The sequence below is a fragment of the Centrocercus urophasianus genome, unplaced genomic scaffold, assembly GCF_019232065.1.
Source record: "Centrocercus urophasianus isolate 14NV4802_14NV808 unplaced genomic scaffold, USGS_Curo_1.0 seq_39, whole genome shotgun sequence".
Taxonomy (NCBI): Eukaryota; Metazoa; Chordata; class Aves; order Galliformes; family Phasianidae; genus Centrocercus; species Centrocercus urophasianus.
The window spans coordinates 4,928,457-4,955,249 of record NW_024884966.1 but is presented as its reverse complement, the minus strand read 5'-3'; the positions used below and the strand labels follow the sequence as shown (position 1 = coordinate 4,955,249).

General features: G+C 45.7%; 2 protein-coding genes across 3 annotated transcripts in view; one reads left to right on the top strand and one right to left on the bottom strand.

The window, feature by feature from the left end:
• Positions 1–202, bottom strand: part of FBXO16 (F-box protein 16) — a 30,153-nt gene extending 29,951 nt beyond the window's left edge. Inside the window, exon 1 of the mRNA XM_042832687.1 lies at positions 107–202. Coding sequence (XP_042688621.1) covers positions 107–202 — 96 coding nt within the window. The remainder of the gene's footprint in view (positions 1–106) is intronic.
• A 6,291-nt stretch (positions 203–6,493) lies between these two features.
• The window catches only part of FZD3 (frizzled class receptor 3), a 50,723-nt gene continuing 30,423 nt past the window's right edge, over positions 6,494–26,793 (top strand). The window contains exons 1-3 of one of the 2 annotated variants that reach the window (XM_042832658.1): positions 11,233–11,318; positions 22,808–22,975; positions 23,302–23,471. In XM_042832658.1, coding sequence (XP_042688592.1) covers positions 23,466–23,471 — 6 coding nt within the window. In that variant the 5' untranslated portion in view covers positions 11,233–11,318; positions 22,808–22,975; positions 23,302–23,465. Of the gene's footprint in view, positions 6,575–10,816; positions 11,319–22,807; positions 22,976–23,301; positions 23,472–26,793 lie in introns of those variants that run through there. The other variant, XM_042832656.1, reaches the window with a different exon arrangement.

Here is a 26,793-nt window from a genome sequence, read left to right as displayed (position 1 = left end):
CTCTAGCTGACTTTGTCTTGAAGAGTTGGACTCAATCACCAGAAGTCCTCTCCAAACTCACCAGCTCTGTGATTCCACGCATCTGACCCATTTGCACAGAACTCACCTGCTCGTTCATGGCTGGGTTGCTCAGAGGTGTCCACGAGCTCATCTTGATTTGTAGCTTGGGGCTGTTCATGTTCTTAGAAGTCCCAAATGCCATTGGTAGGTGAGATGGTGAATCTACCAATGTCCTGTAAGCACCAACCCCTACAACCATTGAACAGAACAAAGACCAGCATTACCCTTGCGCTACTCCATTACTGTATGCTAGTGAAAAACCAATCACAAAACAAATTGCAGATTGCAATTCAGTGACTTCAAAGCACAGCAGTGATACAAGTAAAACTACCTGAAGGTCAGTTAGGGTAAGGCCTTCTTTTTATTTTGGGCACTCATAGTAACTTGACAGCAAAGCCCAGATTTCCTGATGGAAACCTCTGTGTGCTAATATGATATCAATAATTAATAATTAAGCAAGTCTTTCCCATCACAAAAGTTATTGAATGTGCCTTTGATTTTTGCTGTATAAGTAATCACAGGAGGCTATTTGCAGCGAGCTAGAAAACACATAACATTTCTTCCCATTTGCTGGCACTGAAAACTGGAGATTGCCTGTGCATCTACTTAAGTGACATCAGACAGATTTTTGCTGATTCTGATGGGCATGTAATGCCAGGCTTCAAAGGGCCAATTTGTTTCCATCACACTTAACTGAAAGAATGAAATCCAGAATGATCCAGAATCAAGTGAAATTTCTCAGCATCCTGTCTTCAGGCAGATTGGTTTTGATGGTTTGTATTGACTGTGCTGCTCTTTGAAACAAAACAATCCTACCTGAAGTAAATAGGGCATTTAACACAATTTCCCCTTCCGTTTTGTGAAATCCAATAACTGGACTTTGGTCAGAAAATCCATTTCTTCATAGACCTTTGCCCCAAAACAGGAAAAGCTTTCTTTTTTCCTTCATCCTCTGTACCACAGACGGATTCAGCAGGATAATGTCATTGCTCACCTCAGAGATCCCATTTCCAGATTGGAGCTGCCTGAAAACCAAGTCATTTCTTTCCAACTAACATTACAAAAAATATATCTCTATTTCTTTCATACAGTTATTAGGTAATCATTCTGCAAGCACTTCAGACTGCTTAAAAGGTTCATGGTGGCAAGATGGACTTTAGGAATGAAAGAAAAGGAAACTCAGCACTGAGTGACTCCAACGTTGTGTTTCCAGCCTACTGCGTATCCAAGCACCTCCAACTCCATACAACACACACCTTTATAGCTACTACAGCTCTAAGGCTCACAAAATACATCTCCCTGGAAGCTCAGTCTTTCTTTCCTTACCCAGACAAAGTTCCCATCTATATTAATGGGAGATTAATCTTCAAAACCCCACTGCAGGAGCTGTCTGGGCACTCCACCATTTTGGATCAGTTTTTCCTCCCCCCTTTTTTTTTTCTCCTAAATTCTTTTGGAATCAAAATCTCAAGAAAAAGTGAAAAATCTGCTATATCTATCTGCCTCTGGTGATGTAATATTGTCCACAGTAAGAAAATAAGTTCCTACCAAGAGTCTGAGTTCTGTCTTTTGGTAAAGATGCTGAAATAACTTATGATAGGCCCAGGAATTTTAACTTCTCACAGAGAAGCTTTTAAAAGCTAAAAGACTTACAAAGGCTTCAAATCCTCACATTCTGTAGTTGGCAAACATTAGAAGCTTCTTGTGCAACTCACTAGTTGCATTATGGATGTGCATTACAATCACTTTCTGTGTTGTTGTTTTGTTTTTCTACACAGCCCCTGCCCTTTTCAACACACAGAAATACAACATTACGAGCTAGAAAAATAGCTGCTCTGCCAAAAAAACAGGTTCTGGCAACTGTGTCCTGTTTTTCAGGGACAACTTTCTACATTAGTCACAAAACCATCAGTTGTCACTGCAGCACACTCCCAGGCCAGGATTCATGTTCCAGTTTGCCTCCCCAATGCAGGCAGTGCTTTCTTGGTGTTGGAACAGCTGCAATTCAGAAAACAGCTCAGTGAGCTGGCACACGAACAGCCCCATAGCTCACAGAAGCAGTAGTGCCTCTGGACCCTCTCGTGCTGCTTATGTGCCAAAACTGTGGCTCCCAACACAACTGGCTGAAGTCACATCCCCTGCTGCATATGCCATAAGCCTGTTTGTTTGAATTGCAGTTGGTACTCGAGCCCAGTGTGTAAACAGGCCTGCAAAGGCAGGTAGCATCAGGCAGAAAGATGAGCATAGCCAAATGGATAACCTATTAGTGCACAGCGTGCTAGCACGCTATCCCTCTCTCCTTCTGTCTGCTCTCCAGAGGAAAACCAGTAGCTCTTGTCTTCACCCTGAACCCCCCCAGCCCTAGCAGGATTAACAGCAAATCCTGCTTCTCCGACTGTGTGGGGTAACTCTGAGCAGAGTTAATCTGTGACACGATGCTGAGGTGGCTGCAGCAGTGGCTCACTGAGCACAGCAGAGCAGCTGGTGCACTGTGCAGACCTGTGCTTGTCAAGCTGTTTAGCTCAGGCCCCATGTTCCTTCTGCAGTATTTGTTATCTTTGGACAAGTTGCCCAAAGTAACATTCCTGAGATTGCTCTAGCTTGTTCTTCACGTATCCTGGGATGAAATTAATCATCATCAGCTGATTCGGAGATGTCCAACCAGCAACAGATGTGAGATGATGTTAAGAAGAAATTGAGCTTTAAATATATGTATGGAAAACATTCATTGCCCAGAGAGGGGCAGCTACTGACACGTGATGCTAAAAATATAGAATATCCTAACAAGAAAACTAAAAAGGCAAGTGAGGAGTGGCAGGTGTAGGCACCAGTGCAAATGAGACTTGAGGGCAAAAGCCTGGCAAAGGATGAAGTTGTGTGAGTATACACAGTGTTTGCATGCTGGCTGTGTCTGACTAACTTCACACCATGATGCTTGGGGATCTCCAGCTGTTGCAAAGTAATGGTGCTGCACAATTTGCAGAAAGCAGGTAAACCTGGCAGAGCACAAATGTTAAAAAGGGAGAAGAGCAGCAGAACTGTGCACTGGACACCTTATCTCCAGCTCCTGAAAGAAAACTTCTGAAGCAAATAATTTAACTACACCTCTGGGTGATAAGGAGGGCCCAAGATTCAACCTTTATCTGTCAAGAAGAAACAGTGTAAATCAATCTGGTCTTCTACAGTGGGATAACAAACCCTGAGAGCACTGAAATTAATGATTTATCTTAATTTCTTTAAAGCTTTTGACAAGAACTGAGTGCAGCCCTGCTGAAAAGGACTCATGGGTATCAGTGGATGGCAGCTGGACACGAGCCAGCCCTTAAGGGTCCCTTCAAACTCAAAAGATTCTATTATTCTATGATATGACTTACTGTCCTCACGAGCACGCAAAGAAAACTTGATGATACTTCTGCCTGGGTTACTACAGCCAGAGAGGACCTAGGAATGGTTCAAGTGCATTTTAACCAAGGTTTGAATAAATTGAGAGGGCATCCAAGAGGTTTGTGCTTTTTGTTATGTCTGGAGGCGGCATATATGAGTTTCATAGGGAAGAGAACATAAGAGGCATTGTCTAATATAGCAAAATAGTTCAACAACTGATCAGAATCCTGCTGAAGCCAACAGAAATGCTTTCACTGATTTCACTACAAGTTGAGTCAAGCCCTCTATTTAAAAAAGCATGATTGTACTGAGGAAAGATTAGCCATACATAATGATCATATCATATTTACTAATGGCATTGGAATCATTCCCTGTAGCTGGATTAACCCTATAGAATGGCATTCCAGAGGTTTGTACAAACCATACTCAAAACAAGTCCTTCAGAAGCAGACCCATTTTAGTAATGTTTTTGACCACATCTCTATAGCAATAAGCCCTTGTGGTTCAATACAGCCTGCTGCACTCAGAGGTTTAAGAATGCCTTTTCCAGAGAAAGAAACTAATCACATTAATTGATGTGATGACAATGGTGCAGTTGTATTTTGCTTTGAATAAACAGATTTATGCATGAATCTAAAGCTCAGACAAGTAAATCATTTTTAATGTAAATTAGTTTATCACCAATAAACAATGCACTGATTAATGCCATGGACAAAGCAGTCTAAAAGGCAGTAACAGAAAAGTGAGCTGGAATACAGGCCAAACTACAGGGCTTTCAGCACAGAAAAAAAATCAAGATGATAGGCCTGGAGGGAAGAGGTAAAGAGAAACAGGTTCTTGTGTGAGGGGGACACAGAGAGAGATGGCAAGAGGAGATGGCAGCAGGCTAACTGCTTATTTGCAATGATTTACGAATGATTTACAACGAAGAGGCCAACAATGTTCTCCTTGACCAGCCCTAGCTTCCAGGGTCACTGCGGTGCCAATGGTTTGGGATCAATAAACCCAGAGCATGGCACTGCCACAGTACTGATAAACCTAGACATGTGCAGCACCTCCTGCCACTGACATTTCTGCTCCTCCCCACCTCAACACCTCAAGACTAACACCCTTACCCCTGCCAGAGTGTACCAGAAATATCCAAAAACCAAGGCTTGAGTAACCCTGCAATTCCCAGGCATTAAGCAGTTGAATTTCTCCATGGTCCACGATGCCCGTTGAGCCATCAGTACCTCCATATCCCATACCAGAAGCACCTCCACTGACTCACAGACCCCAACTCCCTTGTGCTCCTCTGTGCCATTGCCAGCAAGCTTGCTGCATTGCTTTAACTTCCATCCCCACTCCCTTTCTCCCCATTCATACCAAAGGACTGGTACCTTTCCTGGTCTCCAGTCTTCCAATAAGCTCAGCGATTTCCCCGTACTGCTGGCGTCTGTACCTGACTGCTTCTCTCTTTGTCTACATCACAGAGGTCATAGAATGACATAAACATTTGAGTTGGAAGGGACCCTCAAGGGCCATCTAGTCCAAATCCTTTGCAATAAACTGGGACACCTACAGCTCCATCAGACACTCAGAGCCCTGTCCAGTCTGACCTGGGTGTCTCCAGGGATGGGGCACCCTCATAAGCCTGGGCAACCTGTGCCTGTGCTTCATCACCCTTCTTTAAAAAAAATCATTAAGATTCTCACACTCAATCTAAATCTTTCTTCTTTTAGTTTGAAACCATTTCTTCTTCTCCTATCACAACAGACCCTGCTTAAGAGACAGTCCCCTTCTTGCAGCCCTCCTCTAGAAATTAAAAGGCCACTCTCAGGTCACCTCACAGCCTTCTCTTCTCTAGGCTGCACAGCCCTAGGTCTCTCAGCCTGTCCTGAGAGAGAGGAGAGCTGTTCCACCCCTGGGATCATTTTTGTGGCCCTACTCTGGATGCACTCCAACAACTCCATGTCTCTCCTGTACTGAGGACTGTACGTCTGGATGCAGTACTCCAGGTGAGGCCTCACAGCACAGAGCAGAGGGGCAGGATCACCTCCCTCGCCCTGCTGGCCACAATGCTTTGGATGCGACCCAGGGTACAGTTGGCCTTCTGGGCTGTGAGGGCACAGTGCTGGCTCATGTCCAGCTGCCATCTACCAATATCAGTAAGTTCCTTCCAGCAAGGCTGTGCTCCCAGCTGGGATTTCCTTGACCCAAATGCAATACCCTGCATGTGGCCTTGTTAAACCCCATCAGCTTCTCATGGGCCCACCTTTTGAGCTTGCTCAGGTCCCTCTGGATGGCATCCTTCCTTTCTATTGTGTTAACTGCACTACTCTGCCAGGTGTCACCCGTGAATTTGCAGAGGGTGCACTTGGCCCCACTCTCCATGTCATTGATAAAGGTGTTGAAGAGCACTGCTCCCACGATAGAACCCTGGGGAACATTTGTGACCAGCCCACCCATGCACACGGAGCCACTGACAACAACCCTCTGGATATGACCATCCAACCAATTCTTTATCCACACTCGTTTGCATGTGACAATTTCTGAGCACTTCTTCCACCCAAAAGCAATGCAACCCCCACAGCAGGCCTGGCAGTGCAGGCAGATGGGCAGACCTCTGTTCCTGAAGCCTTGCTATCTCCCTACTACCAGCATTATCACATCCCACACAATTTATCCCCTCATACCCCACTTCATTTATGCACTACTGCCCTCGTACCCGCTCTCCCTGTCCCCCGGCCCCCCCCGCCGTGCTCTCTGGTAGGGTCCTTCCTCCCCTCATCCCCTCCCGGCCCAGGGCCGCCCCTCACTCGCCTCCTCCCCTCCCGCGGGCGGCACCGCCTGCTCCTCCCGCTAGGCCGCTTCCCGTCGCTATGGCAACCGCTGCCCGGGAGGCCGCCAGCCAATCACATCCCGCCAACGGTCTGGAGGGGGGGTGTCTTTACCTAGCAACCTGCCCGGCTCGCTCTGATTGGTTCGCGAGCTCCGGCGGGGTGAGGCTGACGGGGAGAGTGGGCGGGGCGGAGGCGCGGGGCGGGGCCGGGCGCTGCGGCGGGGTCGGGCGGGAGGGAGGCGCGGCCGTTGCCTCCCGCCGCCACCTGAGGGAAGGAGCGGAGCGGCTGCGGCGGGACCCCGCGCTGAGGTAACGGCGGGGTTCGGGGCCGGGCGGAGCGGTCGGGGTTTTCCCTCAAGGTTGTCGCGCTTTCTGCCCCTACGGAGATCACATAGAGCGGGGACGCCGGGTGGGGGGGAGCGGCCATGAGGCGTTCTTCGGGCGGAGGAACGAGCTGAGGGGCTGCACTGGCGCTGCGCGTCCCCCGGGGGGGGCGAGAGGTGCTGCTCCCACCTGCCCTCCTCCCCCTCGTTTCGTGCCTTGCGGGCGGGGGGTGGCGGCTCCTCGTTCCCTCAGCGCTGCGTTGGGGATGGCTTGCTTGCTCCACATCCGATTCCCTGAGGTCGGCGTGAGCTCCTGCGGAGGGAGGTGCTGAGCTGTCCCTCGGGATCCGTCAGCATCCCGAGCAGAGATCAGCCCAGGTTGGGAGGCACCAGAAGGATAGAACCGTAGAATGGATTGAGTTGGAAGGGACCTTTCGAGGCCATCTGGTCCCATTCCCCGCACTGAGCAGGGACACCCACAGCTCCATCAGTGCTCAGAGCCCGTCCACCCTGACCTGAGTATCTCCAAGGATGGGGCACCACTGCCTCTGTGCAGCTTGTTCCAATGCTTCAACATCCTTGTAAAAAACATCTTCCCTCCATCCCATCTAAATTTCCCCTCTTTTAGTTTGAGATCATTTCATGTATTATTGTAATATCCACAAATGGAAGGGAGCGCTGAGCATCATCAGGTCTAACTCTTGGCTCCCCACAGGTCTACTCAAAATTGTGTGGGGGTCAGCCTCTGTTCCCAGGTAATCATCAGTAGGATGAGAGCTGATGGCCTCAGGTTGTGCCAGGGGAGGTTCAGGGTGGATACGAGGAAAAATTTCTCCTCAGAAAGAGTGTTGTTGCAGTGGCACATCTGGCCGGGGAGGTGGTGGGGCCACCAAACCTGGAGGTGTTCCAGAATTGCAGAGATGTGGCTCTGGGGCTCATGGTGGGGTGGGCTGAGTTTGGACTGGATGACCTTAGAGGTCTTTTCCAACCTGAATGATGTAATGAATGTTCAAACCCCATGGTTGAGGGCAGAAAGAATTTCTTCTGGGAGCGGATTACGGTGACCTGGCCTAAGTGCAAAGAAACCATGGGGAGGGGTGTCAACATGTGTGCCCTTCTTCCCCTATGGCCTCCTCGTTGGCGTAGAGGATGTGGGGGTTATGCTGTGGTTCTCCCTTAATCCCTAACCTAAATGGAACAGGGGAGTTCAGCGCTGGAGTTTCCTTCCCGCTGACTAATTAAAATGGAGTGACGAGAATAATGTATGCTGCTTTTGTGCCTTCATGTGGGTGGGAATGGGTCGGGGAAACTCTGCCAGTGCTTGTGTGCAATGGGCTGGTTGCTTTTCTGTCTTCGTGGTCAGAACTGGCTGGGGAATGGCTAGGGTGACATTTTCTCCTCGTCCTCCCAGTTGTGCAGGGAAAATCTAGTTTGCTGTATGGTCTCACACCTCCAGCAGATTTAACCATTAATGTGTTCACCTGCAGAGTGTCCTTGTAAGATCTGCTGATTTATTATTTTTTTTTCTCCCCCATTACTTCCCCTTACTGCCCTTTCTATTAACTTTGAGATTTATTTTTGGGGAGAAAAAAAATGCATGTGGTGTTCAATCCTTTCACATCGTGACTTCTCACTCTATCATTGTCTTCTCTGCATGTCTTAATGTATCTTTTACAGCAGGAATTAGATGGGTTTGCATGATTATAAATAATGTATAAATGTGCAACCACACTAACAAACGGGCTATTTCCTTCTCCTTTTGCCCACAGTTTCTTTTGCAGCCCCTTAGGGGATGCCTGCCTGCCTACCTACCCCCCTCCTCTTTAATCCCAGTGTCACCAAAAGTATTTTGTTTTTATGTACATATAAGAATAACCACAGGATTCCATATGCAGAGGCTTAACAAAGAGCATACAGAACTGGATCTGTGGTAAGAAACTATCTTGACGCTGAAGATTGCTTGTTATGGCATTCATCTGTCTGCACCAATTAATAGGTCATCTGTATGCTTGTCTGTGAAATTTTCACCTCCTGTTGCAATAGCATGGTTGTCTTTTTTAATTTCACTTCTTTCTTTTCCATGAAGGAGCATGAGCTGACCAGGCTCTGTAGTCTGACATTCTTTTCTGGCTCTAGTGAACATTTTCTTTGTGGTACTGTATGGTGGTTGCTGTAAGTATGTAGCATCAGAACCTCTCTTAAGAGGCGTTTTCTTCTGATTGCTGCTGGAATGGCATCTGAATCATAGGATCCCCCCTAGAAATGCAATAGCCAGTCCTTGCTGTGAGTTTGCTCCGATGAAGTTGTTAGATGGAGTCTTCTTGAGTTGGTGCCTGAAGTCTTTGAAAAATATCTTTCTTGAAGGTCAGGGGGACAAAGCTTTTCGTGGCCATTTGAGCTTGGAGCTGGGTGGGAATGAGGTGTGGTGGGATACAGCACATCTTACATGTTTTGGTGAATTTTGGTCTTGTAAATTCAGTGTGTTGACCGTTCTTCTCATCAGTGCTTGCTTGCTTCAGTATGAAAGAAGAGACTTTCATCTGAGCTGTGTTGGCTGATTCTACTGCTTATCTTAGTGTTCAGGTAGTTCACTTTCCAGCTTTTCTTTTTATTGGTCATGTTTCCTTTTCTGTAGTTTGGAACAATTTTACTCTTTGTGTGTTTTTTCTTTATGTTCTAAAGTGTGGCTTCAAACATGGATTTCCTGTCAGTAGCTGTGAAAGAGTGGGCAGCCTGTGGGAGAAAGTTGTCAATGAACTGAATGCAGTGTGGTTGTGTTTAACACTTTGGTCTTTTTACTATTTGCCTGTTTGTTTTTCCAACATGTCTTGAGCAGCTGCAGCCAAAGCCATTGCCTCACGTGATCTTAAAGAGAAGTGTGGAATAGTTGAGGTTGGAAGGAGTCTCTCAAGATTACCTGGCCCAACCCTCAAGGTTTATGAGGGTTTAGAGGAATATGGTGTTTAATTTTTCTGACCATAAGATGGGCCCATGTAAACGTGTGTACATCTCTGCAGCTTTTTTTGACCAGCTGATACTAGCAGAAGGCTGACAGTGAACTCTTTCATATCTCTAAGTTTGCATTGGAGGGAAAGGAAAACATTTTTTCCTTCTGGACTTGTAGAATTTAGGGCTCGTCCCAAACATCTGAGAAAAAGCTTTCAATCTTGAGATTTATGATCCTGCTCTGATTAGTGATGCCTCCACCTGGGAACGCTGATGGAGCACTTTGGGTTTCCTGGTTCAAGCAATATTTCTAGATTTCTATTACCTTTCAATACAAACCATAATTCTTTTAAAAGCACTTGGCTAGAGACTGGATATTACAAATCCATTGCTGTAAAACAAAATTGCTCTAAGAAAAAAAGACTTGTGGCTCTGTCAGCTTTTCTCAAACTTTAGCCTCTAGTTCCAGAGTTTTCCTGCAGCAGATGGATGCAATATGCTGAATCCCCTTAATGCTCTGAGAAGATGTGGGCCCAGCTCTGGGAATTACTGCTGTGTGATTTGGCTCTGTAGGCAGAGTGGAGCTGGCAGAACAGCGCTATTTAGCTACCTGTGCATTTTCTGTCTTTTGCAGTATGCGGAGAAAGGGATGGGCAAAGAATGCTGCCTTCTGGCTGATATGTGGTGGGTATGATGGTTGCTGGAGTGCAAGATATGAAATTTGTCTCAGATGGCTTAGAGATGATGAAAGTTGGCAACAGCTGGGCTAAAACCACAGGTGTGAGCACAGCCAGCCAAGCCACGAGTGCAGCTTGCAGGGCAGAGCAAAAGTCCTCAGCAGTGCAGGTTGGGACTTGTGTATTGGTGGCAGTGACTGTTTTGTTTTTGTTTTGTTATTCAGCAGAAGCTATGTGGCCGTGCAAGTAAAGATGCTATCGCTGAGAACGTGCTGGTGGAGTTTGAGTCATGAGAAGCTTGGTTTCAGTGTGGTCAGTGGTTGTAGTCTCACATGGTTGTAAGTTAAAGTGCAGGGTTTCACTAAAAATATTTTATTCCTAATAAACAGATTTCTGCCTTTCCACCATCATTTTCGAGTGAGTTTTGCAGCATACATCCTTTCTTTTTCCCACCAGAAGGTCAGAGGGTCCCCTGACCATTTTTAGTCTTGCACACAAGAATTTTTAAGCAATTTTTCTGATGGTGTTTTTGAAACTAAAACTGTAATCAATGAGAGAGCTTTTTTTGATATATTCTATTTGTTGTGTTTTCTTTTTGTCTTAAGCTACCTGTCAGAGGAAGAATGTAACCTGTCTGCTGTTCTGTCAGGATGGAGTCAATTGTGTGGGAATGTGGTTAAACATCTGAATACCTTAACCTGATGCAGGTGGTAAAGCAAGATGCCTCGTTCGTCTGTCTCAAATGCATCATCTTCAGGACTGAGCTGACAATGCTGTGCACTGAGAGTTTCCCAGTCGTGAAGAACCTAAACCAGGACTGCAAATAACTGCTGCTGAAGCAAAATCAGGAGGCAGGAGAAGAGTTGAAAGAGCTTTCTGGCTGGGCTCGGGAACTGGCCCCATTCACGGCGTGGAAGGATGGCTGTTAGCTGGATGTTCTGCTGCTTTTGGCTCTTGGATGTTTTGGTGGGCTGCACAAGAGGGCACAGTTTATTTTCCTGTGAGCCCATCATCCTGCGGATGTGCCAGGATCTGCCTTACAACACCACCTTCATGCCTAACCTTCTGAACCACTATGACCAGCAGACAGCAGCATTAGCAATGGAGGTAAGGCTGTGGTTTTTTTTATCAGCATACATGATTTTGGCCTTCAATTGACAGGTGGTTTGTAACATGAGCTAAGAAGATACTTACATTAGAAATAAAAATGAAGAACATCTGTATTGTTAAATATGGAAACAAACACTGCTTGCAAAACATGCATTGTAATATGTACTAAAATATGCTGTGACTACAAAATTTGCTTTTTTAGTATGAATTGAGTGGAATAGACTGGATGTGTTGGTATGTTTCTTGAAATATTTAGTCCAGGAATGTATATTTTGAATGGTCTGTCAGCTAACTGAATGCCAGGAAAATGGTGTGCTGAGCAAAGGCTGCAGTTCTGAAGACTTTGGCGATTTTGTAGAACTTGGCCTTTTCTTAGTTGAAATTTGATGTGGAACAATGAGACCATGAAAATAATGGAAATTGCTAATTTGTTAGCACTGCTTTCTTCAGCTAGGAGGAAATCTATTGTCTTGTAGACAGTTTAATTAACATGTTTCTGTTCTGTATCCAGGCAGAGAAGCTTTTATACTTGCACTTCCTGTGTTACAGTGGTACCTTACTACTGCTACCATTATCCCCCTTAAATCTGTCTTGGATTTATACATCATCACCTTCCCTCAAAAAAGTGAGAACAACTTAAAATTCTCTTGAGATTGTCTAACCTTTCTTTGGAGAAGTTTCCTGATGAGGTTTAACCACGTGTTTTCTCTTTCCTTCTCTATGATGTGGTTTATACAAGACTTACAAGTTCACTTCAGTCTGTTCCCTATCCTGCTGTTGCCTGTACTTAAGGAGCTTCCTTGTTTGCTCTTCTGTGTAATGGAAGATAAAGCTGATGGGCTTACAGAACATTAGGCATGTCTCACTTTCAAATAGCCTATCCAAATATTTCCCTTTGTGATTTCTGCTAATGCATTTCTTGTATTTTTGATGTGCTCTGGAGTCCTTGCTGGTAGATGGACCAGGTGGATTAATCATACGTTTTCATCTTCGAATGATCTTCCCAACAATATAAGATTATTTAACAACAGCAATTAAATCAGTATCAAGCCAAGGCTTTATATAATGCTTCCATGGAAGGGTTATGAACCAGACTTGACAAGCTTTTTACTGCAAGGAGGAAATAGAGATCATTACCCTTAAATTTGCTGTGGTTGAAACAACTGCGTGGACTTGCATTTCAGCTGCTGGTTTGGATGTGGCTAGGGCTTCCATTAGAGATGATCCTGGTAAGCTCTCAAGGCCTTTGAAAATCTTCCTGTAAGGGGAAAAAATGGAGCAAGTAAGGAAGTTTAATATGGTACATAACTAGTTGTTGACACTTTAATGGAGTTTATTTCCTAATTGAAAACTGGAAGCTAGGATATTAAAGGAGTTGGTGAAACCAAGAGGGTTGAGGGCTTCTGAGGCTTAACTTGAAGAGATGTGCTGATAGTGGGGTTGCATTGTTGCTGAGTGGTGGTAGAATTAGTTGGCACCAGTAAGATGGGAAATACACAACAGAATCAGCAGGTCAACTTAAAGCTAAAGCCAAACCAGAATCAAGAATTGTGAAAAACTTGATTACATTTGAGCTGCACTAAGATGTAAAATGGTGGAGAAAATTGAAAGTGGTAAGTATGTACTGGGTAGAATAATCTTCACAGAATGGCCTGGGTTGCAAAGGCCCACAATGCTCATCCAGTTCCAACCCCCTGCTGTGTGCAGGTCACCAACCAGCAGCCCAGGCTGCCCAGAGCCACATCCAGCCTGGCCTTGAATGCCTGCAGGGATGGGGCATCCACAGCCTCCTTGGGCAACCTGTTCCAGTGCCTCACCACCCTCTGGGGGGAAAACTTCCTCCTAAGATTTAACCTAAACCTCCCCTGTCTCAGTTTCAGACCATTCCACCTTGTTCTATCGCTATCCATTCTCATTCGTTGCATTAGTGGTGGTGGTCAGCTTGTTTTCTTGTATTTATGTATCGAAAGCCTGACAAAAGAGTAAGATAGCAAAAAGGAAAATCAGGCACCTAGAATAAATTAGAAAATAGTAGACCAGCCATTATGGTGGTGGTCTGTAATGCTGTCATACACTGATAGCTGGTGTGTTGTGGGCTGTCCCAAAGAATGCAGTGGGGCTGAGTAAGGTCGCAGAAGAACAGGAGCAATGACCTCAGGTTCATGGAAGTTCTCCCACGTGGAGTCCAACTATGGTTGGACTACGGTGTGTGCTTTAGCCTAATTTTTAACAGCCACCATCATTAGTGGCATGCAGAGGTTTATAGGGGTGGGTCCCTGTCTCATCCAGCACAGGAAATAGGCCCTAGCAAATGAAGTTGGTTGAAGTTAAGGCAAAGCGAAGGTTCTTCAAATAGTTGCAGAATGCTGTGGGGGTGAACACCTGGAGGAGACTCGATGAGAATGCCAAGGGTGGTGATTAGATAGGAGGAAAAAAAAGGGAAAAAAGAAAAAGCCAAGAAAATTGATGGAGACTGAGAGAGCATGGGGGATATTAAGGGAACATGAGGAGTGTCCATTCTGCAGAGTGCTTTGTCTCCTGGTGACTTGTGCTTAGGGAAGTCCCTAAAGGATGCAAAGCTGACCTATTGCCCATAATGTTTCCCTGATGCTTCCCCAGTGTGCGGTTCTTGAATTACAGATGCTAGAGGGTATCTCTCTGCCTGGCCCCTTCTAGGATAGTTTTGGGAGCTGTTGGCAACAAATTTCTCTACACTGTTGTATGAATACAGTACTGATGACCTACCCTTCAATGAGAACAAGCTCCAGGAGTTCACTAGCCACCATTTAGGCGAGCGCTTTTTCTCTGAACAGTTCTAAATGATTTTCCTCCCGGTTTCATTCAACGTCGTTTGTTGGAGTATTGTGCAGTGTTGTTCTGCAGTTAAACCCTCTGCACTTGTGATTTCTGGAGACACTCAGGCTTTTCCTCTCCAATTTGAAGTCTTCCAGCTGTCTGGGCTGGCTTCTTGCAATTCCACTGCTTCAGCCCTGTAATCACATCAGTTATCCTTCTCTGGTCCTTTCTCTAGCTCAGTCCTAGCTGAGGTGCAGAGCTGAGAATGGCACACCACGCCAGATGTGAGCATGCTGAGCATTCATAGAGAAATAATGAAATGCTTTTTGCTGCAAAAAATGGCCAGCGTTGTGGTGGCTCTTCTGGCTTTTGCTTCACGTTAAACCAATGATTTCAGAGACCTGTCAAAATATCACTTTTGCTTTCCCTAATTGTCTCTTTAGAGCCACTGCTGGAAGCAGAACAGTAGATTATAGGGGCCCACAGGCTGAGCCAGAATTGCTGTTGTAGTTGCTCTTATCTTCATAAAATAGCTTTCTGCTAAGGAGAAAAAAGGATGAGAAGTGAACGTTACTTCTCTGCAATCTGTGACACAAAGCTCAACTTGATAACATAAATCAACCTGTGTGAAGCACCGTGTTGCAGCAGTTCAGATACTAGCTCAGTGCCACAGCCATTCTTAAACTTAGCGTGGGAGCGTCTGGTATTGTGGCTGTATGTGCAGCACTGCATTCTGCCAGTGTAATTAGTGTAGGCCAGTGGCTTCTGCCTGGGGATGGGCTGTGGGCTGCCTCTGGCTCATGAGAATGAGGAGGTGTGTACTGGGATGCCATTTAGAATTACTTAACTACTTAGGAGCTGGGTTTTGTTGTTTTGTTTCTTGCTTTCTATAATCAGAGTTTACGAGGGCTTCTACTACAGTAACGAGTACATGTGAAGTGAAGAGAATTACAGCTGTTGTCTTTCCATCAGTTGAACTCATCATACTCTTCTTCCCTTGCCATTGGTTGCCTTTTGGAGGATCTGTTCAAACCTCACTGACACTTCTTTAACAACACAACAATCGGCAAGTTTCCTTTTTCAGCCTTTATGCTAATATGATTCCTCAATTAGAGTAATTAGAATTAGTCATCGGCGATGTGTTGTTGTACTGCTGCAGTGTGAGAGGGGATGGAGAGGAGAAGGCGCGTGCTGAGGCTGTGCTGCCGGAGCTGTCCTGCCCGCAGTACTGCAGGGCTCCCTGCTGGCCTTCCTCTGCCTGCTGCCACGTGGCACGGAAGGTATTCTGGCGCTGTGCTGCTGTCTGCAAGCAGGTGGTTCTTACGGTAGCTATCCAGCACAGTGTGACTGTGCTGTGCTGCTGAATCTTGCTTCTCTGTAGGGTCGTGATGACGGCACAGCATAGCAGTGGTGTTGCAGTGCCCTGCTGCCGCTCGTCTGTTACGCAGATCGTGTGCTGAGTGAGGCGGTGCAGAAGTTAAATATTCCCCTGGGGAATCTGACCTTGCTTACCCATCCTTTGAATTATTATTGCTACAGTGTGAAGGATTATCTTCCATCCCTTTTTCACTTAATATTCTTTTGGCCTTGAAGAATTTGCTTATGTGTAAGAATGGTAAGCCGTATTTTTTTTTGGCTGCCTTAACACAAAAAAATTGTGTTTATTTTTTTAATAGACAGTTTGTAACTGTTGGTAATTTGGAAGTTGGAAGCATTTGTTAGCAATGAAAAGAAGCAATTTAATGTGACGATTGCCAGCCACTTTGCAGTTAAATTCACCATCAGTGCTTCCTGCTCCTTAGCCTGATTTCAGTGGGACCTCGCAGATGCTCCTAGGGATCAAAGAGGCTTTAAAGGACAGGAAGCAGATAGAGATGAGGCCTAAAAGGGCCCCTGTGGGTGTGTGCAGAAGCTTTGTCTTCTGGGATTATACTGGAGGTGGAATGCTCCAGAAGTGCAACGATGCAGTCACCATCTGGGCAGAGGAGATAACATGCTGTTACTTTGTGCTCTCACAACTTCCATTCCTATTTTGCATATCAAAAACCAGCAGTGGGATAGGTTAGGGATGCACTATGGCCAGGCTTATTGGTGTGAGGGTGAGAGATGCAAGTGAGAAATGGAGAAATAGTGGTACTCTGCAGCTGGTTCACCTTTATGCAGTGTGAGAGAGGTAGTCAGAGCAGTAACATGGAACAGAGGCTGCCACAAGATTTGCATGCCTTTGCTGGCTGCATTTCTGTTTGTGTAACAGAGGGGTTTTTGTGACGGTGTTGTTTTTTGTTTGGGTTTTTTCTTTGTGTCTCTTCACCATGGTGACCTTAGGAATCATGTTAGTTGTTTTTTTCCCCCGCTTAAAATTGATGACAAGTAGGCCCCGAGAATACTTCAGCTGGAATGGACAGAAGTGTTCTTCTTGTTCTTGTCCTGCTCTCAGCACCTGGGATAGAAGGGAGCATTTTTCCAGTATGTCATGTGATATTTCTCAGTGATTCATTATAGTTGTATTTTTCAAACAGTTTTTCTATCAGGCATACATTACTACAGAATTCAGGCAGTTGGATTTTGGTCTCAATGAGGACTGTTGTCTCTGTGTTTGATTTTCATGAGAACCATGGAGAAGCGTGCAGAATTCACTGACCTTATGTATGTGTTTGATGGCTGCCTGCTCTGAGGCTGGGAGTTCATGCTGCCCTGTTTCTCTTTTCATGCTTCAGAGTGAATTTTATTTCCCACTAAGCAGCAAGGATGGGGAAAAATATTGGGGCTCCCAGCACAGGAAGGATGTGGAGCTTTTGGAGCAGGTCCAGAGGAGGGCACTGAAATGATCAGATGGCTGGAGCACCTCTCCTGTGAGGAAAGGTTGAGGGAACTGGGCTTGTTTAGCTTGGAGAAGAGAAGGATCCAGGGAGACCTCATAGCAGCCTTCCTATACTTGAAAGAAATATATTGACAGGACGGGGAATGGCAGTTTTTATGAGGGTGATAGGACAAGGGGGAATGTTATCAACTGAGACAGGGGAGGTTTAGGTTGGATATGAGGAGGAAGTTTTTCCCCAGAGAGTGGTAAGGCAGTGGAACAGGTTGCGCAAGGAGGCTGTGGATGCCCCATCCCTGCAGGCATTCAAGGCCAGGCTGGATGTGGCTCTGGGCAGCCTGGGCTGCTGTGAAATGTGGAGGTTGGTGGCCCTGCGTGTGGCAGGGGGTTGGAGCTTCATGATCCTTGAGGTCCCTTCCAACCCTGGCCATTCTGTTATTCTGTTATCCCTTCCTAAATCTCAGCAACTTTCCTTGGCTTTCTGTAGTCTTCAGCTCTGCACTCTAAACGTATAGAAGTGTAAGAATGCAAATGTAATGGAAAAGTAGATTTTAATTAGCTACTGTTGTGTAAGCATCCTAATCTTAGACTTCAATTTGCAGTAAGGATTAATCTTTAGTGTATAAGATTATGATGCCTACAGAACAATGGAGTTGTGCACGATCATAAGAAAGCAAGCTGTGCAGCAGCTCATTAAATCCGACTCTTTCGTTAACTGTAGATTTTCCTATTCCAGGTTTTTACCTTAGAAATAACCATGTGAACATTTTTGGATTACTTAATTGTTAAACAAGAATGTTGATCTGAAAGCTTGAATCTCCAAGATGACCTTGCAGAGTGCAGGCAAGGCTATGGTGTTTATAACAACGCACAGCTTAGAGATTCTTGCTTTTGGGAAATCTGAAGCTTGTCTGTGTGAAACCCACCTGTTTATTATTTCAGCTCTGACCTGGAAAGGTTTGACTGTTGTGCAGGGGGGGAAGAAATCCAGAGTGGGCAAAACCAGTTTGGGAAAGTGGAGTTGTACGCTGCCAGGGAGGGCTGTACACATGTTAGTCTGCTCTGACCTTTTGTTCACAACAGGAGGCTTCTGAGGATGGCATTTCTTGCATGTCTCATCTTAGATCCTATCCTTTTCATGCTCACATCCAGTGAACATCAAGGTGAATGTTGAGTATTCGGTGAAGATAGAAGTGTACAAAATCTCCAGACAGGAAGAAAAGCTGAACAGGAGATAATAATTTATGTTCAGTTGAAGGACAGGGCTGCATGTGTTTATGGGTGTGGAAGTTGCCAGAGGCTTAAAGAGGGAAGAATGGGGAAGAGGCATGTTTTGGGATAGAAATCTTTTGGGTTTTGGCTAGGAACTTGAACACCAGCAGAGTCATATGCAGGAGTAGATTTCATTGTTTGGACAAGAGATGACTTTCAGGTTGTTGCTGCATGCAGTATTACGTGTTTGGGAGCGTGCTGCAGATCTGACAGCTATTGAGTACGGCCTTAAAGAGGACAGTCAGCATGGGGGATTTGGATGCAGGTTAGCAAAGGAATGGATTGGGAACAGAATCACAGAATGGCCAGGGTTGGAAGGGACCTCAAGGCTCGTGAAACTCCAACCCCCTGCCACACGCAGGGCCACCAACCTCCCCATTTCATAGCAGCCCAGGCTGCCCAGGGCCCCATCCAACCTGGCCTTGAACACCTCCAGGGATGGACGGGGCATCCACAGCCTCTCTGGGCAGCTGTTCCAGCACCTCACCACTCTCATAGCAAAGAACTTCCCCCTGACATCCAACCTTCTGGGTCTCCTGGTAGACCTGAATCATGCTTGAGCACATGGTCCATCCTAGGACAACAAAATGATGCTTGTTCAGTGTGAGCAATCCCAATGGTAAGTCTGATTTTTTATTTTTTTTTTTTTCCTCCTGGGTCCTCACTGCACTTGAAGAAACCTGATGGAGGTATTGCAGTGCTGTGTTCTACAGAGCAGCATGAAAGAACAGAGTACCGAAGAGTGCTTTCTTTAGAACAAGGGTTAAAGCTGCTGCAGTGTAGATGATTGGTGCTCACGCAGCAGAACTAGGCAGCAGGTGTTAGCAACCCTTACTTTCCTTTGCCTGGCTAACAGGCTTTCTCCAGAGAATAATTTCAGAAATGAAGTTTTCCAGTCTTTCGTGTTTGTTAATGAGAACAAAATGCAGCATGATTATTTTCAAAGTGTGGACTAATAGTGAGAAAAATAAGAGTAGATTTTTGTTGTGTTTTTGCCTTGATAAAGTACTGCCTGCGTGTTGAAGATGAGCTCTCACCATCTTCATATTTTCTTAAAGGAAAGACAAATATGGAACAATGATCCAAGCAGAAATACAGAAACAAAGTTTAGCCTTAGTAGTTTTAGTACAAGCATATTGTAGAAAAGCATTAGTTTTATGTAATGATCCTGTTTAAAGTGAATGATCTACATCTTAATCAACATCTACTCACAGTGGGCTTGTTTTCAGGGTCATGAAGGCAGATGGCTCTCCATTGTGGCTAATTCTGTAGCATCTGGTGGGGGCTTAAAGAGGAATTATCAGGAAGGGCAGAACACATGAATTTATTTTGAACAGTTAAATGACAATGTATTTTGTCATTACTTGTAGCTTTAGATCTACAAGTATAAACTCGAACAAAAGAGCGCTGTGCCAGAACGTAAAGGGAATGTTGGTCTTTTCATTCATCACCTCCCTACCACAACTGTAGTCATTCATTTTTTTTCTCTACCTTAATTGTAATCCCACGGCACTCGCCTCCAATGGAACAAAACCCAGGTTTATATTGGATGCTGTGATAGTGTAGGGTAGTATTTGTTAGTGACAAGACTTAGCCTTATGTCTAGTAGTATGTGCAGCTCAGACAAGGAGGTAGGTGTGCTGTATTAGCACTGCATTAGCCCTGCATTAGCTGCCTTGTGTTCTGCATGTGTTGGACTCCATCCCTGATGGGCACAGATCTGAGTACTCCATCTAGCATTGAGCCACTGCTTCTGGATGTGTTCCTGGGAGCTCTTTCTAGTCCACTCTTACATTCTGAGGTTAATCACAGGGCCACAGAATGGCCTGGGTTGCAAAGGCCCACAATGCTCATCCAGTTCCAACCCCTGCTGTGTGCAGGTCACCAACCAGCAGCCCAGGCTGCCCAGAGCCACATCCAGCCTGGCCTTGAATGCCTGCAGGGATGGGGCATCCACAGCCTCCTTGGGCAACCTGTTCCAGTGCCTCACCACCCTCTGGGGGAAAAATTTCCTCCTAATTTCCAACCTAAACCTCCCCTGTCTCAGTTTAAAACCATTCCCCCTTGTCCCATCACCATCCACCCTCACAAACAGCCGTTCCCCCTCCTGTTTCTACGCTCCCTTCAAGTACTGGAAGGCCAAACTGAGGTCTCCCTGGAGCCTTCTCTTCTTCAAGCTAAACAAGCCCAGTTCCCTCAACCTTTCCTCACAGCAGAGCTGCTCCAGCCCTCTGCTCATTTGACGTTATTTAGCTGTTTCATGTTTACTTTCTTAGCTGAAAGCTACATTGAAAGCTCTTGAGTTTTCCATCCTTTTGACTTACCATCCTTCCAGAATTTGTTTTTCCTACCAGAAGATGGCATTGATAAGTGTAACTGTGGACTTCTGAAAAGTTATGTGGTTTGGTGATGGTGTACTTCTCTTCTGCTGGTCACCTGGAAGTGGTGCTTTTGTTCTGATTTTCTCTATTTTATGGTGATTATTCTGACTATAAGATGCTTGGATTCAAGAAGAAGCCACAGCAGACCAATTGAAAAAAAAATAAGCATGAAATAACTTATGACAACTCCTCTTTGGTGTTTAAATTATACAATATTGTCTTGCTGGCATGGCTGCACTTTCCTGCTTTGTGTTGGGAGAAATCTGTGGTGATTTTAGCGAATTTTAGGATGGCTTTCCTGGAATTGTATCATGTTTGTGTGAGCGTGTGGCTCTGGGCAGCCTGGTCTGCTGGGTGGTGACCCTGCACACAGCAGGGGGTTGAAACTAGATGATCGTTGTGGTCCTTTTCAACCCAGGCCATTCCGTGATGCTGTGAAGGGTTTGTGACTTTTGGAAAGAAACTGCTCTGATGTGGCACGAAGTGGAGGAGATAAGGGCTGCAAACCATCCTTAATGACAGAGGAAAGCAGTGCTCGTGAATTGGGGTTATTCTTCAATCTACCGACATTGTAGACCTGCAACACAGTAACGGGTTAGTAACGTGTGCTTGGAAATACGTTCCTTACTGAAGGAAACAGTCTAGGAAAAACGAAGTTGGAGGAGGTGGATCCGCGTGAGACCCTCAACACGGCCGTGGCTCAGAGCGCAGTTCCAGCACCTTCAGCTCGGGGGTTTTTGTGCAGCACCCACCGTCGCTGGCTATTGCCTTTCAAGCAGACCCCTGCTGCTGTAGCGCCCCGGCTTTTTGTCCTGAAGGTGCAAAGAACGATCAGGCCGCGTTTGTCCTTTCCGCATCGCTTGTGACCTTCAGAGACCCGCTCCGTCCGCGTGCCCCCGTTGTCTCTTCCGTCAGGTAGGACGCAGCGCTGTGCCTGCCTGCCTTGCTACCCTGCGGGTGCCCTCCCGGCCCGCTCCCCACGCCGTGCCCCCGGCCTCGCCGTGACAAAGGCTGGCATCTGCCGCCCTCCGCCTCCCCCTCCGCTCTCCTGCTCTCCCGGCCGGGTTCCCATGGCAACGGGGAAGGAAATTTGAAAAGAGGAGTGGGGAGAATGGAAACACAAAGGCTTGGCTCATTTGAATCTGAACGAGGGAGGAAGGCTCCTTCCAGTCCATCTTTGTGAGCTGGAGAAGCCTGAAATTTAGCTTTTAGAAGTTGCTTTCAATTTGTAAACTTGTTTACATTCCCTGTTTCTTGATTTTATAGAACAAAAGTTGTCGTGTTTGTGGCGCTGAGCAACGAGAAGCATCTTTTTTGTTGGTTTTTTTTTTTTTTTTTTTTTTAAATTTGGTGAGAGAATGTGGATCAACCATCCATTCATTTCACTTCATTTTGCTTCATTCCCCCCTCTGGCCCAAAACCATCTTTCTTGTTTTATTTTTATTTTTATTTTTATTTTTCCTGAAGACTTAAGTGTATCACATTTTCTTAACACCTAAAGAATTGACAGTATTGTCAGTTATCTGACCTCATTGGCCTGCCAGTACTTGAAGGGAGGGTATAAACAGGAAGGGGAACGGCTGTTTGCAAGGGTGGATGGTGATAGGACAATGGTCTTAAACTGAGGCAGGGGAGGGTTAGGTTGGATGTTAGGAGGAAGTTTTTCCCCCAGAGGGTGGTGAGGCACTGGCACAGGTTGCCCAAGGAGGCTGTGGATGCCCCATCCCTGCAGGCATTCAAGGCCAGGCTGGATGTGGCTCTGGGCAGCCTGGGCTGCTGGTTGGTGACCTGCACACAGCAGGGGGTTGGAACTGGATGAGCATTGTGGGCCTTTGCAACCCAGGCCATTCTGTGATCTGGTGTTTAGGAGTAGCTGCTGCTTTTGTTGAAGGATTGCCAGAACATTTGTGGCTCCGAATCAGACCCATTCATCACTTCCATGCTGATGAACATTTCTTGTGCCTCCTTCCTGTGCTGCTTTAATCCTGTCCTCCGATCTGTACAGGTGCATCATGGAGATAGGAATGCAGAGAACAATGTGGTTCAGACTTGAGCCTTTGATTTGAGTTTTAGTGCTTGCTGTTAATTAACGATGAAGATATTCCAAAAACCAAACACGTATCACGTGATAGTTAAATGCCTTTATGACACTTTAGCTGCATACTTAACAACTGTATTTTGTATATAAATTTGTTAAACTACAGTTCCTTTCTCTTCAGACCTTCACTCTGGCTTTTCACATGACAAACTCTGCCTGCTTCTTACAGAAGAATAGTTTCTAACCTCTTGTAGGGAATGCATCGCTAAAGTGGACAGAATTGATGTTTTTCCTCCAACTGCACTTCTACAGAATCCAACAGCTAAAATGCTGAAACGCCTTCAGACTTGTAAGAATGCACAGATGTTTTCCTTATCCTTCCTTTTGAAATCCCAGGCGAATTACTCTTGTTGCTTTGATTTACCTTAATTAAGTGGCATCACAGAAAAGCAACTTAATTCTTTAGATCCATCCGTTACTTTCTCTGACACAATGGGAGGCTGTTGCTTTTGTCTGAGAGAGGAAGCTTCCAGGCTTTTAAAACTTGGGCTTCTGTTCCCCTCCCACTTGGGACTGGTTGCTGTTAGTAGCCAGGGTCACAGAGGGGACTTGGGAAAGGGGAACTGAATGGAAGGCAGGGCTAGAAGAGATGCACAGCTGGCTGTTCTCCTGCAGGGACGGCTGATTGCTCTGCTGTAACCTGTTATGCCCATCAAAGAGGAGTCAGTTTTGATCCGCATGGTGCCAGGCCTCGTCCTGCAGTGGGAGGCAGCAGGGGCCAAGTAAGAGTGAGACCAGCACGGAGCTACTAGGCAGAACTCATCATAGAGCACTAACAGATGCACGTACGTATGCTGCTCTCTGCTCTCCCGTCCCTATGCTGCTTCTTTTGAGGTTGAAGGGACAAAAGGATCTGTGAAGCCTGCTCTGCCCTATGAACTCCCCATGGCTCCGTGGGCAGAAACGCCTTCTGACAGCTCTGAGTGCTGCCAGGTGAGCCCTGCTGTGTCTAACTGAATAGGGCTTCCCTGCCTCATAACCCCACACCTGGCCTTCACTCGAGTGATTTTTTCCCACCCTTTTGCATACGTTTATTTATAAAAGGGATTTTTGTAGTGTTAGGCAATGATTCAAGCAAGCAATCAGTGGGAAAACACGCACCTTCTTGTCTCATGCATCAGCCTCAATTGCTCACATCTCTAAGCAATTTAATGCAGTCTTTCCTATTCATCTGACCTCTTTTATGATTTGATCCTACTTACTCCGTCCTGCACGTTCCTTAGTTGCGAACATCCCTGCAGTGTGTTCCATGCAGAACCTGACACATGGAATACAATCCCAGCGTGTGTGTGTGTAATTTGCTGTTGGAGAGACACCTTTTGAAGGTGCACTACTCCAGCAGCACTGACAGACACTTGCTGATATTTGCCTTTCTTCATTCTATTTCTGTAGCTGACAAAGAGCTGGGGTCTCACCCCCTGTGTCAGGGCTCATGTCGCCACAGAATCTTTTTCTCTTCCCTTGTTTCCTTCCAGTTGTGTCCCTTCTCTCCTCCCACTGTCTCTTATTAATCCAGTTACTGTGCTGTGACTTGCCTGTAGTGTTTCAAAGGCATGCAGCACAGGAGCAATGTATCCTAGAAGTACGTCAGTGGTACAGAGGACTGGGCACAAACTTCTGTCCTTGGTGTGAAGCAACATCGGAGCCTTTGAGGGCAAAATATTGTTTAATCTATTTAGAAAAAAGCAAGCATGCTTTTAGGATGCCGGCGAAACAAATAAGCGGAGGCACTGTGGGAATTCCTGTCAAATATTTATCTTGTGAATTATTAACTGCAGGGAAGAAAAATCAACTTCAGGAGCTTGGTTGGATTCTTAATTTGAGAGTTTTGTTGAATCTTTCAGAATTGGTCGTTCGGATGCTTTTTGTAACAGCTCTTTGTCCAGTGGAAGATTGTGTCAGTGCAATTAGTGCTTTTAATTCTCCTTCCCTGTCCTCCCCCGTGGAGTTCATTTGTGACCTCATTAACACAGTGCTGAATAGAAGGGACTGTATCCCCTAAAGAATCTTAAATTTTAATTTGCAGCTGCTGTGCTTTGCCATGTTTTTTTAAAAAGCAGTTAATTATTAAAATTAAATTCAGCAACTAATTATCTTAAAGCTTCTGTTTTGATCAGAAATCAGTTTTAATTTAATATATTGGAGTAAATTGTGAGTCTTTCTCTTCCACCTTACAGCCTGCTGAAGCAAAGGGTCCGTTTGGAGCCCTCTTGCTGTTGTGTAGTTATGTAAAAGGTACATATTGGGCTGCTGGGTTGGCTTTTCTTTCTGTTTTTTTCTTTCTTTCTGTTGGCAGTGTATTTTTAATCATGTATCCAGGTAAATATATCAGGTTTCCTCAATAAAGCCTAGATGATATCATCTGCCAACGTCTCCTCAGTGAATGCGTGTCAACGCTACCAAGTACTACAGCTTTGTGTTGCTTTTGTTAAAAGATGGCTGAAGTAATCACAGAACCAGATGGAATCCCCTATGAATCCTTTCAGTCAAAATAGTCAGGAAGTGTAGTTGGTGTATGAGGGAGAGGGTAACCCAGCAGTTCTGGGAGCTTGGTGAGGTGGAGCAGAAGCTGCTGCTCCCCTGGCACTGGGATGCTGCAGCCTCAGCTGACTGGGATCCTATGCTAATAAATGCATGCAGGGGACAGCAGGGCTGTGGAGTTGGTCCATAAAATCAATCCTGCATTATTCATGCATGTGAAACAACCTGCTGAGTTTGACAATTATCTGCACCAAAACCAAGCTTAGTGTACTAGATTAATAGCAGAACCTTTCTGGAAATTAATCATGAAGGAAAGAAATAATTGACGAGTTGTAGACAGTGGGTTTTAAATAATGCTCTGTGAATACTCTAATTTTGAGGCCTGAAGATGCAAATCTCCCCTCCTGTTGAACTGTGCTGGTGTCTGAGTATTTTTGTTGGTGTATAGAAAAAACAGAGGACTTCTATCCTACTGAGATAACTGTTAAAATAAGAGTGTGCATTCTGTAGATAGATTCTGTTTGCCACTCAGAGTAGTTCTCATAGTACTGATCATAGAATGGCTGGGGATGAAAAGGAAAATACTCATCCAGTTCCAACTCCCTGCTGTGTGCAGGTCACCAACCAGCAGCCCAGGCTGCCCAGAGCCACATCCAGCCTGGCCTTGAATGCCTGCAGGGATGGGGCATCCACAGCCTCCTTGGGCAACCTGTGCCAGTGCCTCACCACCCTCTGGAAAAACTTCCTCCTCATATCCAACCTAAACCTGCCCTGTCTCAGTTTAAAACCATTCCCCCTTGTCCATCACCATCCACCCTCACAAACAGCCGTTCCCCCTCCTGTTTCTACGCTCCCTTCAAGTACTGGAAGGCCACAATGAGGTCTCCCTGGAGCCTTCTCTTCTCCAAGCTAAACAAGCCCAGTTCCCTCAACGTTTCCTCATAGGAGAGGTGCCCAGCAGAGTCTCTTCTTACTCTGTTGTGGACCTTCATAGGAACAAAATGTGGTCATGTAACCTGTCCCCAAGGAGATGCTGATGGTAATGTCACTAAGTGAGGCGTGAGGGATTTTGATGGCTGTTCCTGCTTTTGCAGAACGCTGTGAAATACAGCTCAAACCTTAAAATTATTCAAGATGAATCCTCCATTACATTCTTATCTATGAAACCAGGTTTTTGGCTTGTGAGAGTTTTCACAGCAGCCTGGCTAGCAGGAAAGCGGCAAATGGCTTCCTGAATTCATTTGTGTGTTTCCTCTGTGGTCTTCTGCCTGCAGAAGGTTGTGCTCCTGGCCTTTAACAGTGCCACTGTGCATTCTCTGCCATAGCAAGAAGTCTTTGTCTTCAGTCTCTTGGAGCTAATGCTGTAAAGCTCAAGAGTTTGACTTCAGCTTGCTCTTGTAACATATGCAGCATGTGGCTGGCTGTGGGGCAATGAACTCTGCCAGGGGTATTTGCTGAAACTCACTGGAAGCTTGCTGAGATGCTACGCCTGCAAAAAGCTCACCTTAGACAAAATGAATTGATTGACCTTATAAAATTGTGTGCTGAGCCTACAGGAAGAATATTTAGATTCTGACACATAAAGGCCACATCATTCTGGATCTTGTCCTGGCTCTTTACGCTGCT